The 15,228-nt window shown below is 42.4% G+C and overlaps 1 protein-coding gene across 1 annotated transcript; it reads right to left on the reverse strand.

Moving 5' to 3' along the window:
* Positions 1-4,817: 4,817 nt before the first annotated feature.
* RB195_003092 (uncharacterized protein) lies at positions 4,818-14,823 on the reverse strand (the record flags this gene model as incomplete). The annotated part of the gene is made up of 12 exons (XM_064200617.1): positions 4,818-4,904; positions 4,979-5,092; positions 5,143-5,361; positions 5,422-5,588; positions 5,653-5,728; positions 5,789-5,866; positions 5,924-6,085; positions 6,169-6,288; positions 6,464-6,625; positions 7,972-8,070; positions 14,607-14,681; positions 14,788-14,823. The coding sequence occupies 12 exons, from the start codon at positions 14,821-14,823 to the stop codon at positions 4,818-4,820; spliced, it is 1,395 nt and encodes a 464-aa protein (XP_064056498.1).
* Positions 14,824-15,228: the final 405 nt, after the last annotated feature.

Below are 15,228 nucleotides of genomic sequence, written 5' to 3' on the forward strand. Positions count from 1 at the left end.
CACATTCTTATGCGTTGCTCTCTTATTTATTATTTCACTTATTGTCAAACATTAGAGGGTGCGTCCTATACAGAAGAAAGGAGAAATGAGCTATTATTCAGCTTAAGATCTTTAGAGCAAGGACAACATATGTTTTCACGTATCTTTAAAGGGTTCACTCCAGGAAGCTGAGCTGATATGGATGTCAGGTGGAATATTCGTATACGGGATCGTAGATTAAGGAGAGGGGGTGATTACGTCCATTTCTTCCTAATTGCCGTAAAAAACAGCCCGGAAGATACGGCTTCGAACGTTCCGGCGCACTATTTTCTACAGCGAGTTCGATTGGAGCGCGCCAGCCTTGTGCACGCGCCGCATCTTCCGAGCCGTTTTTTACGGCAATTAGCAGGAAATCCACGGAATCATCCCCTCTCCATAATCTACCATCCCGTATACGAATACTCCACCTGAAATCCGTACCACCTCAGATTCGTGGGGTGATGCCTTTAATATACGACAAATGTACGATTCCTTTAGAAATCAGAAGGGCGCAATTTACTCCAGTTTTTATGGAACCATTAAGATTGTTCATCTTAACGAAAGTAACACTGGATAGGATACTTCTGATGAGTGCTACTACCTACTTTCCTTGTTACTTGGTTGCCGTTGTTTATTCACAACGGTATCATCTGTTATCGTAAGCGTATCGAGTAAAAAGCTGTGTCAGGTTAGGATCATATTCATTATTTCGACTTCGCCGAAATGTTGCAATTCATCATAATAGGTGCTCTGATATTTGAGATTATTCACCTCGCTGGACAACCTGACGCATCAACTGTGAAATACTCGAAACCAGAGGTGAGCTTTCTTGACAAAAATATAAAACAAATCCGTAACTGACACGTGAAATAAGTGAGTGTTACTGCCTGATTTCTGACAGATACAAACAGAAAGATGCCTTCAAGTATAAAATTGACGTAGTCTCACGTCTAAAATTTACCGAAGCACTATAAGTAACCACTTTGCAGACAATGAAGAGTGATTCATTGTTCTGTTATTTAATTATTTGTTTTGCTTTGCCCTACTGAACTATTTCACGATTTACAGGAGAAGAAACCATGATAATGTCGAGGAAAATGTTGGCCTGCTGAGTTTTGTGATGCTGAAACTTTATTTATTGGTAAATAAAAATACATAATATCGTGTTTCAATGTACTCTAGATTACCCTACTTCACAGAGTAGGATCATTTGATGATATTTAAGAAAAAATAAAACCTTTTCTTGAACGATTTCTTCTTCTGTGCTCCGATACTGTAAATATAGTTCTTCGTGTTGTCACTAAAATTACGAAGATATGTCAGAAATGCGTCGAATTCTGAAAAATGTCTGATTCATACTACTTATACTACGAAATTTGTTGTCAACGAAGACAAGAACAAGGAACAGCCCTCTGCTCCTCCATCCTTCTGATGCCTTCTGGATATCGTTATCAGAACACACTGGAGTAGGCAGACTCATCAAAGACATCATCCCACGAATCTGGGGTGGTGCGGATTTCAGGTGGAGAGTTCCTATACGAGATCGTAGATTATGGAGAGGAGGGTGATTCCGTCCATTTCTTATTAATTGCCGTTAAAAACGTCTGGCAAGATGCGGCGCCGCAGAGGGCTGTCGCGCTCCAATAGAACTCGTTGCAGAAAATAGCGCGCCGAAACGATCGAAGCCATAGCTTCCGGGCCGTTTTCTACAGCAATAGGAAGGAATGAGCAGAATCACCCTTCTCTCAATAATCTACGATCCCGTAAAGGAATACTCCACCGGGAATCCGTACAACAACAGATTCGTGGAATGATCCCTTTAACATTCATGTTATATAATAGCCTCCTCGACCTTTCCGCGTGTCTGAATGTGAGAAAACAACTGGAGGATTTAACTCCAGCTTGGTGTTTTTGTCTAAAGATCGTACCGGCCTCGTAGCATCGAATAAGTGTCCCGATGTTAACCAGACGTCCAAACGATTCATGAACTAATAGAACAACGCGGAAGGAAACTCATCATCTCAACGATAGTGATGAAGTATGGCGGAAGGCTTTTTTTAACGTTTCGTGTACTTCCTCTGCGATCCCTTTGACACTTACTCCTAACGGTACATCACCAACCACCTTCGATTTCTGATTTGACCGATCTAACGTTGTGAAACCCGTACTACCTCGTCTCATTACTTCCTTGCATCGGTGGACCAAAATGATCCCATCTGACCTGTCTCCTGGCTCAGTGGCTCTGGCGCAGCACACAGGCTCGTCTCACCTCACCTCTCACTGCTTTCTGGCCCATGTCCACTATTCTTAAGGATTCTCAAGGAAACAGTCTCCCTACTTTCTGACTCCTTCGCCCAAACTTTGTTCCGCTGGACTCATCCGACCCGACCTTCTTGCTGCTTACTGGTCATTCAACGGCATGGTACCCGCTTCACATTTTTCTCTTCTTTTTGGCGCCGGTGCACATATCTGATCGAGTTCGACCCGTCTCACCTCGTCTCAGCGCATTCTAGTCCCGTCACACCCAGCTGACGCCGTGGAGTCCCTCACATTACGTTAACTATTGCCAACGGTTGTCATATACATATTATATTAGTACCAGTCCGAACTTCCGGCTAAACCCAGATTCCATACTTCTTGTCGTACTCACTTTGCACACACACAACTGCGCAGCTACCAGTAATAGTAGCATTTTCTGTAAAAATAAATTTTGATCACTTCTGTTAACGCTAAAGTTTTCTTCGGTTTTATTCTAGAAAGCAGCGCTAATGGAAAATTTCTTAGTTCTCTTTCCGAACGCATCTGCTTTACATTTTGAGTATATTCAAACTTGATTTTGCACCTATATTCTTCAATACTCCCACAATTTGAAAACATTATTTGAAATACTGTTTTTTCTCTTGTATGTCCCCAGCAATTGGGGAGAAATGATGTGTAATACGAAATAACGTGAACATCATCGTACTAATGGAGTTAATGATGCTGTGCGTTTCCAACTTCTGAAGAGGGGATGTTACCAACCTGAAAGGCATCACCCCACGAATTTGAGGTGGTACGGATTTCAGTGGAGTATTCTTATACGGGATAGTAGATTAAGGAGAGGGGGAGCATCCCGTCCATTTCTTCCTAGTTGCCGTAAAAACGGTCCTGAAGATGCGGCGCGTGCACACGGCTGGCGCGTCCTAATCGTACTCGTTGTAGGAAATAGGAACGCTCGAAGCCGTATCTTCCGGGCTGTTTTTTTTCATTTCAGGAGCCTATTTTTCAGGATTTCATTTTCATTTTTTTTCAACACATTTCAGGAGCTTATTTCGATTTATCATGATCATGATCATGATCACGATATACAATAACGGGCTTATTCTGTCACGTGTGTGTCTGTCACGAAATTTGAAAAGAGGGGTGCGACGGGTCCATTGGCGTCAAGTTGTTGCCTCGACCCCAGAAAGCTATAAAATGAGGTGCGACGGGTCCACCGACGTCGGATTGGCGTGCCGGCGCAAGATACCTATAGAAGGGGGTGCGACGGATCTACCGGAGACGGATTGGTACGCTGGCGCCAGATAGCTAGAAAATGGTGTGAGACAGGTCCCACGGCGTCGAATTGGTGCGCAATAACTTCGTGTGCATGACGCAAAAGATAGATGGTTGCAGCCGTTTCATAGCCGTGGCCACTCGGCGCTTTGCTTTTCACCTTTTTGACTCCTCCACGTGTCTATTTCCTTCTTCGTTCGCCTCAAGTTTGTAGCATGCCGTTCTCAGAAAGCGGAAACATGCATGCAAACGGCCGCTTAAGTAGTAGCAAGGTGTTTATGTGATCTGACGTGGAACGTTATGCTTATCACTAGGATGATGTCTTTCACGTCATTTTATCCCAAAACATCATTCTTTGATAACTGTTTATAGAAAACAGGAGGAAAACCCATATTTCGCGTGTTACTTTTAAATTTTGTGTATAATATATTGATAAGGAGTGTTGAAACTGAAGTTCGAATGTTCTCCGAATGTAGAATTTACGCGTTTACAAAAAAAAAGACTATGAAATCTTTCGCTTTTAGTTATAATATAAAAAAGGAAGAAAGATTGTTGGAGATAAACAAGTCCAATGTCATAGAACTAATAGCACTAATATTAATTTTCGTTGATCAATGAAGGCGAGCGAAGCAAACACCACAGAAAGTCTGAATTCCGGCTTTAGCCGGACGTTCGGACTGGTATATAGTAAACCATTTGCCAGGGTTGTTTTGTTCTATTCCTTGTTTTACGATAAAATCACATCAATCATTGGGCGATAACAACGAAATTCACGTGGTACGGAAACCCCTGCGAAAATCTGAAGTCTGAGTTGTAGATTATTATGTGTGATGTGTCTGATGTGCGATTATTAATATATTCAGAATCAGAAGTACAGAAATTAAAGGAGAGGAAAAGTGAAAAAACAGAAAAAAATGACACCCAAAAGCCATTCTTCACTCTTCTTTTGATTAAGATTTATTATTGACAACTTGATTCCGAGTCTTCCTAATAGTTCCGACATTTCAAAGTTATTCAATCATTAAAGGTCCAGAAAAAAAGCGAGAAGTACTTGCCATGTACGCATATTATTAAGAAACCGTCAAATTCGAGAGATTTAAAAGAGATTAATTCCATGACTTTCACTGATATGTGAGGGCACTTTAATAAATAATTAATAAAAAGAAGACTTTGCAGAGAAGTAAGAAGTTCCGAATTATAATTGAAAATCATAACAATGCCAAAGTGAAGTGACTGATTCAATTAAGCAGCAATAGGTCGCAATACTAATAATTCCGTGAAGTCGGAGAATGGCGACGTTTCAGATCTGCATACTCGTCCGGCGTGGAGAACGACTTTAGCATCTTTACTACCTAAAGGTGGAACACTAACAAAGACATGCAACAACTATACATAGCTTAACAAAGTAACAAAGAACGTTTTCCACCTCGGTCATGGATGGTCTGTGCGATGGCGTTTTAGCGAATACGCGGGAGCTAAAGAACTCACGCAACCTCTCAGGACAATAAGTTGGAAACTTCAAATGCATTCCCCCAAGAACCTGCAAGAAGTTGTAGCGATACTTGCTGAGAACAGAAACAAAATGCTAACCGCAGCCTTGACTTCCGCGTTAGTGTGTCGGTCCCAAGGTTCAGCGCCATTCGCAAATATTTCATAAGCTAATACACCAAACGAGAACACATCAGACTTTAATGAAAACGCGAACGTAGCTATTGTTTCTGGTGCCAACCACCTAATAGGGAGTTTGATAGCACTTTTGAGCACATAGTGAGTGCCCATTCGTGAGAGGCCAAAATCACTTATCTTCACCTGCAAGTAGTAAAATCGCTCCAAGAATAATGAGATGAAGGAAACCACACAAAATCTCACCACTTTTTCCCTGGTAATCAAGCAGTTCCGAGCGGCAAGATCTCTGTGCATACACTGATTTAGATGAAGATATTCTACACCTGATGCTGCTCCAAGACACATGATGATTTTTTCTGTCACATCTATCCTTTCACCGTTTTGCCGAAGAAAATTATTGAGAGACCCTCCTATAAGAACTTGACTAGGATGGCAAAATCATTGCACATCTTTGCAAATACATCTCACGCCAACCAGTTACAAGCTCCAATATCAAGAGGAGAGGTTGCTCATCAACAGCGACACCGTAGGTTCGAACAATATTCTTGTGCTGAATGCTCTTGATTAAATTACATACATCTAGACATCTTTAAGAGCAATTGATGCTCACCCTAAAATGCCTCATAAGGCGTGCCTCCTTCATCATTTCTTTGATTTTTGCTTTACATAAGTCTAAATCGGCTTTTGTCTAAAAGATTTGAATACCGCATAAGTTTCGACTTTTCATTAATAATAATCTACAGACCTGCTTCACGGCTACAGGGACAACTTTGCCAGATTTCGTCCTTAGAGTACCTTCTCGCACAATTCCGAACGCACCTTCACCGAGAAGACTACCTTGCCTGACGTCGGAGTGGTAATATTCCCAGGACTGTTGTCGTACAGGATGTTGAAGGATGAAGACTGTCTAAAACTAATAAGAGGTAGTCGTAATTGAAAGGTATCTAATCTGCTTAATTCCAGTATCTTACATCTTCAGACTAAACACACCTTAAAGAGATTGCCTGGGTTTTGTTTGTAATACTGGATTAGTTGATCCAGAGTGCTGAATAAATGTGTTGTCTCTACCATGTATTTCCCAAACGCACGACGTATAACGACGTTTTTGATCTAAACCAATCACTTGTAGTCATGTTTGCAACGTAGAATATAGACAAGTCACACTATGAGAAAGGTAGAAAAGAATAAGAGGCTTGAAGGAAACATTAAGAAGACCTCGCTATTAAATGTATTCACGAGAGAATTCCAGCAAGGGCTTTTAGCTTGGCTCGAATACTTGAATTACCTTGCCGCGTTTCTTTCCATACTTTTTACGACCTAGTTTTTCTTCTTCCATTTCTTCGTAACGTTTCATGGCGTCAGAAAGCTGCAGCGGATCTGGTGTTCCCTCGCACACTACTGATAATATGATTTCGCGTCGTGCTGGTTCCTTTGAGCCTGCTTCTACCTGCAAGTGGAAGTGTCTGACGGCCGTTATCAAGAGATTTGAAGGATCTTTTACACATTTTCCACTTATAAGTGACTTTCTTATCATTCTTCAAGGTGATTTGAATGGACGTAGACTGCAATAAAGTCAAAGGGTTTTGTGCGGGTTATTTACAATAAATACGAAGTACAACTCATTCATTCGATGGCGCATTCAATTCCAGTGCTCGCAGAACTTGCACTGTAGTGATAGAAAGAATTGAGCAAGAATGTAGTAATTGGTTTCCCCACTCATCCATGAAGAGACTAGTTCGATTGCAGTCAGGTGTTATATTCTACTTCCACGAGTCACAGTACTTTGGTGGTGCTCGATCAACGGTCAACCAATCACGATCATCGAGAGATACGTACGTCTCGGTGGGGATTCCAGTAGGTACGAGGACTGTTCTTTCTCACCATCGGCAATTTATGTCAACAAAGGCATTCACAAGGTCATGAAATGCTACTACTAGCAAAGGCTACAGCTCAAACTATGGAGGATTTAAAATCGATCATACACTCTTCAACACGTTGGTTGGTCCATCATCGACGAGATACAGTGATCGCATATGTTAACTATGAGACCTTTCCTCCGTTCTGCGGGTCCGAAAACGAAGAAAGAATCTGTATGAAAACTCTGGCCAGATTATGAAAGGATCAACGAAAATATAATTGATGTTCACCCGTAGCTGTAGTCCGCGAATTTGCAAAAACTCTATCAGATATCAGTAGAAAAATAAGAGTCGGATAATTCAACAGGTGCTATGGAGGCCACCTCTTTTCAGCAGCAAGAAGCTCTTCAAACTACCCTTGGCTGTTAACACAAGAAAGTACGTTATTAACTTGCACAACATACATTTTTTAATAAGACACTATTGGGACAAACAAGACTAAAGTGAAGTATGGAACCATCCTAAATCAATGGACTACTTTTTGACCGACGTCAACTAGCTATCATTTCGTACAGACGCTTCCAGGAAATCCTCTGAATATTCGTCTAAAAAGTGTCTAGTTGCTGAGCGCCACTCTCGCCAATGCGCCATCATCATTCTACTTCATCAATCACTCTAAGTCGTCCACCATTAGCACCAAAGTCTCCTGCCTTTTCTCCACTAGGATTCCAAGACAGAAACGCAGAAATTTTAGAGATTTTACAAAGGTTGTAAAGTCATTGTGAGTAATGTGAAAGTGGATATGTTTGACACTTTTGTGTATAGTATATTTCCACAGGGTTTATTTTTTAAGATAATCAATTATCATCGACGGCTTGTACGTATCCGCTGTGTTTATGGTATTTAAACAAAATATATATAATCGAATACATGATACCTCGCTCAGTCTAAGCAGATATTCCCCAACATAGTGTAGCAGAAAGATGAGATCTTCTCGAGGTAGAAAACCGTGGTAGAAATCGAATTCCCTCAAATCCTAAATGTTACAAAGATGTGGTCGCATATAAGGACAGACACATTACAAACACTTAGAGTTCACGTTAGAGTTTAAGGAAAAAACAACTAAATTTGAACAAAAATAGAATCTTGCACCATTCATGTAAAGAAGTTAATTTAAGGATCCGTGAAAGTGCTCAACTCCTTTTGATCGGAAAACAAAATCCAACAGTTTTCGATATAGCGACAACACAGGAGAGAGTTTTATTACATTCTGGGGTCTTCGATCTGACTAGTGTAGGAGGTGCTGTATACTTTTTAAGCCAGCATGAATTTGCAAACTCACATAGGAGGTACCTAGAGAGAATTGACCGAGCGCAGACGGTAAATCATGGCAAATCTAGCACAGAAGCTCACCAGTTCCAACGGTTGAAGGATAAAGGATAAAGTCACTGGCGTATCAATCCACTTGGGATGCGCCAACGCGTTTTACTGGAATTCGTAATCGTTGAGGTTTTTTGGAACGCGTGTTGGCCTATACAGTGTCTTGCGGGGGCCAGCCGGTGATCAAGTCAGTGGTTTTATCCTCCCAGACAAGTCTGGTACCAATTCATCGACCCCGGAGGGATGAAAGGCCTGGTGAGCACTAGGGCGGATTCGAACCTCCGGAACCTCTAATCGCTGCACCACATCCGCCCTACTACGCCCGTTCCAACGGTTACATTACTAAATTTAGATCAGGTCGTACTAGGCATGCGTAAGAATTTCTGCCTGCTTCTTTTGTCAGATGATGTGACCAGAGAATAAGCAAAGTAAAGTAAGACATGTGATACATTTCAACGACAAAAGTCAGGCTAGAAGCCGTGAACGACCGAGTTCCACACAATATTAAACGCAATAAAAGAAGAACCCGGACCCGATTTCCTCACGAGTTTCTTTAAAGGAAAATTTGGTGCCTTTGTGTCTCTTGAGAAAGAAAAAACCACAGAGCGACTTCCCCAAGCGATCAAGACTGATTGAAGATTTACTGGTTCTTCTCGATCGGCTGAAAAAATACAGGGAGTCAAGATGATTATGTGGGGAACTACTTTAACAAGGCGTGGTCTAAAAAACCAAATGAGAGTTGCGGAAGTGCCGCCTACAAATTTTCGAGAAATTCGCTGTGAAATGTGCTATCTTTTACGTTTGCGCATTACTTTGCGTGTTTACCTTTTACGTTTTCCCACAGACACATTTGAAATCAAAATAATTCACTTCTAGGAATTACACACAAGATTATGACTTTAACTCCCTCTCTTACCAAAAGTACTTCATTCATACAAGTCCGCTTGAACGGTGCTATGTCATATAAAGTTTTTGATTATCTTGTTTTTCCATTGGTACTTGCCGTTTTCGAAACTGGTCTTTCTGATTCCTGACGGGTCTACAGCACATATTTCACTAGCAGTTTTGAACACATTACAAAGCACTATGCCTTTGACACCAATCGGATGTGCTAATTAGCATGCAACAAGATGTTCTTTCTTCACGATACTAGTTCACTCTAAAAACTCCATTATAAACATTTATTAGCATGTTGAGGTAGGGAAACCATTCCTTTCTTTTGGTTTCTTGCGTGAGTGCTATGTGTTGCGACAGCTAGTTTAGGATTATGATTAGTTAGGATTAGTTTAGGAACTGTGTTGATACTATGCAACAGTCATCAATGTATCTGCAGTACCAGTTTGAACGTCCGGCGGAAGCCGGACTTCAGACGTTCTGTGGTGTTTGCTTCGCTCGCCTTCACTGATCAACGAAAATTAATATTAGCGCCGTTTTCTGTGAAATTTGACTTGTGTATCTCTAACAATTTTTCTTCATTTTTTCATTTATAACTGAAGGCGGAAGATTTCATAGTCTTCATTCTAAACTTCATAGTCTTCTAACAGAATTTAGGAGCATCACTCGAAATACGGATTTTCCTCCTGCTTCCCTCCAACAGTTATTAAAGAATGATGTTTGGAGATAAAATGACGTGAAAAATACCATCCTACTGATAAAGATAAGGTTCCACGTCATATCATATAAAAATCTTGCAACTATTTAAGCAGCCGTTTGCATGTGTGCTTTCACTTCCTGAGCACGGGATGCTACCAACTTGAGGCGAACGAATAAGAAAATAGACACGCGGAGGAGTAGAAAGGTGAAAAGCCAAGCGCCCAGTGGCCATGGCTATGAAACGGCTGCAACTCCCATTCATGTTTAGCGAACATGCGACATGGACGCGCAGTTACTGCGCACCAATCTGACGCTGCGGGACCCGTCGCATCCCCTTTTTTGAATTTCGTGATACACACACACAGACACACACATACACACCTACAGACTAAGCTCGTTATTATATTTCATGACGTTATTAGTGGACGCGACACCATATGTTCTTCAGTTGTCCTCAGGATGCAGATTGCTAGCACTAGTTCTAGTCGTTGGCGCACTGCTAGTCCTTTCAATCAATAATAATCAAACGAAATAGTTCCCGTCAAATCGTCAAGTTCCCATCAAAAATGTTGCAATTAAAGGCAGCATACCACGAATCTGGGGTGGTACGGATTTCAGGTGGAGTATCCATATAGGGAGTCGTAGATTATGGAGACCGGGGTGGTTCCGCTCATCTCTCTCTAAATAACTGCAAGCAGCCGACCCCTGAATGTTGTTTTATACGATGCCTTCTATTGCAGCGCGTCGTTGTCGTTCGTTTCGATCGTTGCACGCGTAGCGTGCAACGATCGAAACGAACGACAACGACGCGTAGCGTGCAACGATCGAAACGAACGACAACGACGCGTAGCGTGCAACGATCGAAACGAACGACAACGACGCGTAGCGTGCAACGATCGAAACGAACGACAACGACGCGCTGCAATAGAAGGCATCGTATAAAACAAACATCGTATACGATCGAAACGAACGTAGCGTGCATATCGGGGCAGTCGAATTGATTTTCGACGAATCGCAGGGCGGAGGCGGTGCGAGGGGTGGAGCGTTGCAGTAGATGGCTTCGTCTGGAGGCGGCTGTTCGCAGTGATGCAGGAAGAGATGAACGGAACTGCCCCGTCTCCATAATATACGAACCGTATACCTGGAATCTCCGCCTGAAATCCGCACCACCTCAGATTCGTGGTATGCTGCTTTTAAGGTGTTTGCTGATGGATGTGTTATCCGATTTTACTAAGGCTGTATGCTTCCATGTTCTTTCCATATAAATCCTGATAAAGTTAAAGATAAAGTTAGTTGTGTCTCACTTCTTTCTACATTCGGGTAGAGTGAGATCGTAAAAGAAGACTACTGCGCTGTTGCCTTCAAGTCTCGAATTGTGTAAACGTTCAAGAGATGGTGTTTGTTCGACATGTGAGACGGTATTCAGTACAGAAACGCACTTACTGTCTTATTTATAAAAAAAACTATGAAATTCTATCCGCTGGTCTTCTATATGCAACTTGTTGGTCGGATTTTGAGTGTTACTCCTTTTTTTGACTTCACCTCATCAAGGTTCAGTTTGTCCGTTTAGTTGAGGTTATAGGAAGCAGGACAGTTTAGTTAGTCAAACTTGGGCCGGCTTACGAATCGTTCATCAAGACCTCGATCACCTTGAGTCTCGTTGATCTTCGAACCGGTCGAGCGGGCGCTAGTAACTCTTCCATTTGTCACAGCTGCGTGCCAGAGTCGCCCAGTGGTTCCTTCTTTCGCGTGGGACACGAAGAGCATCGCAATTTTCTTTGAAAGACTTCGTGAAGAAACCTGACCATTGAGTCGGCGGTCTTCCTGTAGTGCGCTTAATATCATGGGGAACCCAGTCACTCACGGCTCTGCTCCAACGGTTGTCGTTAAAGCGCATCACGTTTCCGGCCCACCTTATTTTACTTTCCTTGGCAAACGCGGCGATGTCTCATCTTCGATCGCTGACGTAGGAGAGGACTTCGAATCCCATCTCTCACTTCCGTACTCCTAGCACCACTCTCTCAATTGCGCGTTCAATGACGCTCACTGTGTTTTCTTCATGCTTGCGAAATGCCCAGGTTTCCGAAGCATAGGTCAAAGCAGGAAGTGCGATGGTGTTGAAGAATTAGCACGGAGCCGGGTGTTCCTGGTCCTATTCACTACATCCAGAATGCTCTTATACGCTCCCCAAGCCGCTCGTCTCCTCTTGCCCAGCTCGGGGTTAGGTCATTCGTCATGTTTAATCTCCTACCCAGATAACGTAGCTGGTGCATTCGGATATGTTTGTTCCGTTGAGCATGAATGGGGCATCCGAGACCCATCCGTTGCGCATGAACATCGCCTTTGTAGATTCAGCTGAAGACCGATGCATCCACATGTTTCGTCGAATTCGGTCAGCATTCGTTCCCCTTGGCTGATGTTAGGTGTTATCAGTACGATGTCATCAGCAAAGCGCAAATGGTATAGGTGCCGACCATCAACCTTCACTCCCATATCGTCCCATTCCAACTTTCGCATTGCGTTCTCGAGGGTGGCTGTGAATACTTTGTGTGAAATTGTATCACCCTGTCGGACACCTCTCTTCACGTCAATGATGATGTTCTTGTAGAATGGCGTCGTGAAGTTACTGTACTGTGTTAGTTCTCGGTAGAACTTCTCCAGGTCCATATAGAAGACTTGGACTTTTTCTTCGCAGCGAAGAAGATAGTCAAAGCTGGTGTTGGACCACATCTTCTCATCCGCAGATGTCTGATTCAGGTGGTAAGTTGAAGTCGAAGTTTGACGATGTTCTTTGCCATACTCGTGTTGATCAGGACGGCAACCCCCACCAACACCTCTCCTGTCGTATGTTCCTAAGAACAGTTCTTCTCTAATCTCATATACGGCGTTGATGACGCCATGTGGTGACGTAAGCGTACGTGCGTTATAAGTACAAATAGTCATCCTGGTCCTTTTCCGTTTCGATAGACTGCTGTAACCCCGTCCTTCCTGGCGCTACAGTACCACGCTTTCCTCCGGAATAAAGAAACTCATCAAGACCACAACCAGCGAATTTACCTATAGTCATCCATATATCATTCAAACGTATGTACTGCACAACGGATTCCTTCCCTGCACTACGCGGCAGTAGATCATGTAGTCTAGCACGTGAAGATTTGGTATTTCATGATAGAGAGCCCTATAAAATATAATTCTAAATCTCGCATCTGTTTGGCGGACTGGTCCAGGGAGAAAATTGCTGGAACTGAAAATGGCTCATAAAGTGAATGTTCTTTTGCTTCCAAGTGTAGTTTGCCTATGCTAGCTTTCACGCTTTGCTCTGATTCGAAGATCGTCTCAGAGTTTCTGGAGACCCACTGTAATTACCAAAATGTTGACATATAATTTTGAAATTGACAATAATGGTCCAAGGCTCAGAAAGTCAACAGAATCATCAGGTAAATGAATGTTGCCGAGCGCCGTAACAATTACGCTCTGATAACTACATTTTGAGCTGTTGTATTAGTTGTAAAGAATAAGGAAGAGTATTAAAGTAATAGTAGCTGCCTCTATATCAGCATCTTTGCTAGCCTTCATCCACGGGGTCGAACTGAGTGTGAGGTGCTTGGCTGTCACTAAGTCTCCAAGATGGCGTACTACATGGTGGTTAGGCAAAAAACTTTTGAGATATAGAGGTTGGCCAGTTGCAAGTTCACCTCAAGGTAACAAAAATAGAACTATTTGTTCCTCCTTTTCTTGATTGCACGCAAGATAGATTGTTAACTTTTATCCTTATCACACAAATACAATTAGAATTTACTAGTAAAAGTGGGGAATCACGCGCAACATCTCCCCCCAGCTGTTCCTCTAGGTGCCTCGTTTGGTGGAGCGCTACCGCTCCATGACGGTTCTATCGCTCTGCATTGTAAGCACCTCCTCCTGTACCAATTGTTTTGGCACATCCGGAGAAGTGCTACCTCCTCGATCGCACTTCACCACTGCTTTGACCTTGCCATCAGACAAAAAGAGATCCCCAATCACTCACGATCCAACCTCGGCTTTCCGCAACAAAGTCTAACACTGGTCCAGACGAAGTGACAAACTCTACACGACTGTGAGCAAGCTCTTTATATAGAAGAGTTTCCCGCGCGTGATTAGTGCGCATAACTAGCCGACACAATTCAAATTTAATTTACCAAATTGACAAGGAGAACGCGAAGAAACGATTACCTGCAGTAACAGCATGCAACAAAGAGGAAAAGTATTTTATGTATATCAGTACCGGATACTGACAGAGTTTCCCTCATTGCTTACTTGGGCAAGGAAAAAATCTGCGGCAGCGCGGTGGGGAGGAAGGACTGGAGGATTTAAAAGATTTAATCCAAATAAGATTTTAGAACTAGGTGGATAAATTTGAAGATGAACTAGATTGGAATTAGAACCAGGATGGCTTTCAAAATACCATGGTTAGTTTCATTCTAGTTTATTTTAGTTTATTAGGGGAAAGAAGTGATCGAAAGTGATCAACTTGCCGGATTCAGGTAGCACTCTGCGGAAGAGCACATGGACAACTATAAACTAATCTGAGCTTACCTTAATAGAATATGTTACAATTCTTACCCGTTCAAACTCGCTGTCAAATGCTGCATCGTTATGAGATGGACTCGAAAAAATGGGTCCTGATCTGCCATCTCCCTTAAATCGCTAAGATTGTAAAGATGTTCTTTAATGAAAAAAAAAGAAACGCTTGCATTCTTAAAATGTTAGGTGTTACTGTTACTGTATTTATCAATGCACTTACTGAAAGCAATGGAGAAAGTGCCGGCCTGCCGTCCATGAACCTGCGCTGCAAAACTGAGGCAGCATTCTTCACCAAACGAGATCACTATCGGTATCAGAAGTAAACAGTAGGATGGGTAATTACGCTTTCTAGTAATTCGCAACACCTTGCTATGAGCTGCAGATCACTCTGAATACTACAATGCGCAATGCTAAAACACTTCCGGAGAGCTTTCCAACTGTGTTTTATTCAGACATTTTTTTGAACGAAAACAGCGGAGATATTGGAACGTTAGTGACAGGCACTGAGAAGTTACGCATGAAACAAAACACATTCACTGCATGGGAAAAGAGCAGTTTAACGGGATACTTTCAGTAGTTACGAAAGCGATTCATTTTAAGCCAGCACACTATGAAGCTGACAATGCTGGAACATCTCTACGTAGATAGGGTTAGGGGGTAA

The sequence above is a fragment of the Necator americanus genome, chromosome IV (genome assembly GCF_031761385.1).
Source record: "Necator americanus strain Aroian chromosome IV, whole genome shotgun sequence".
Classification (NCBI taxonomy): Eukaryota; Metazoa; Nematoda; class Chromadorea; order Rhabditida; family Ancylostomatidae; genus Necator; species Necator americanus.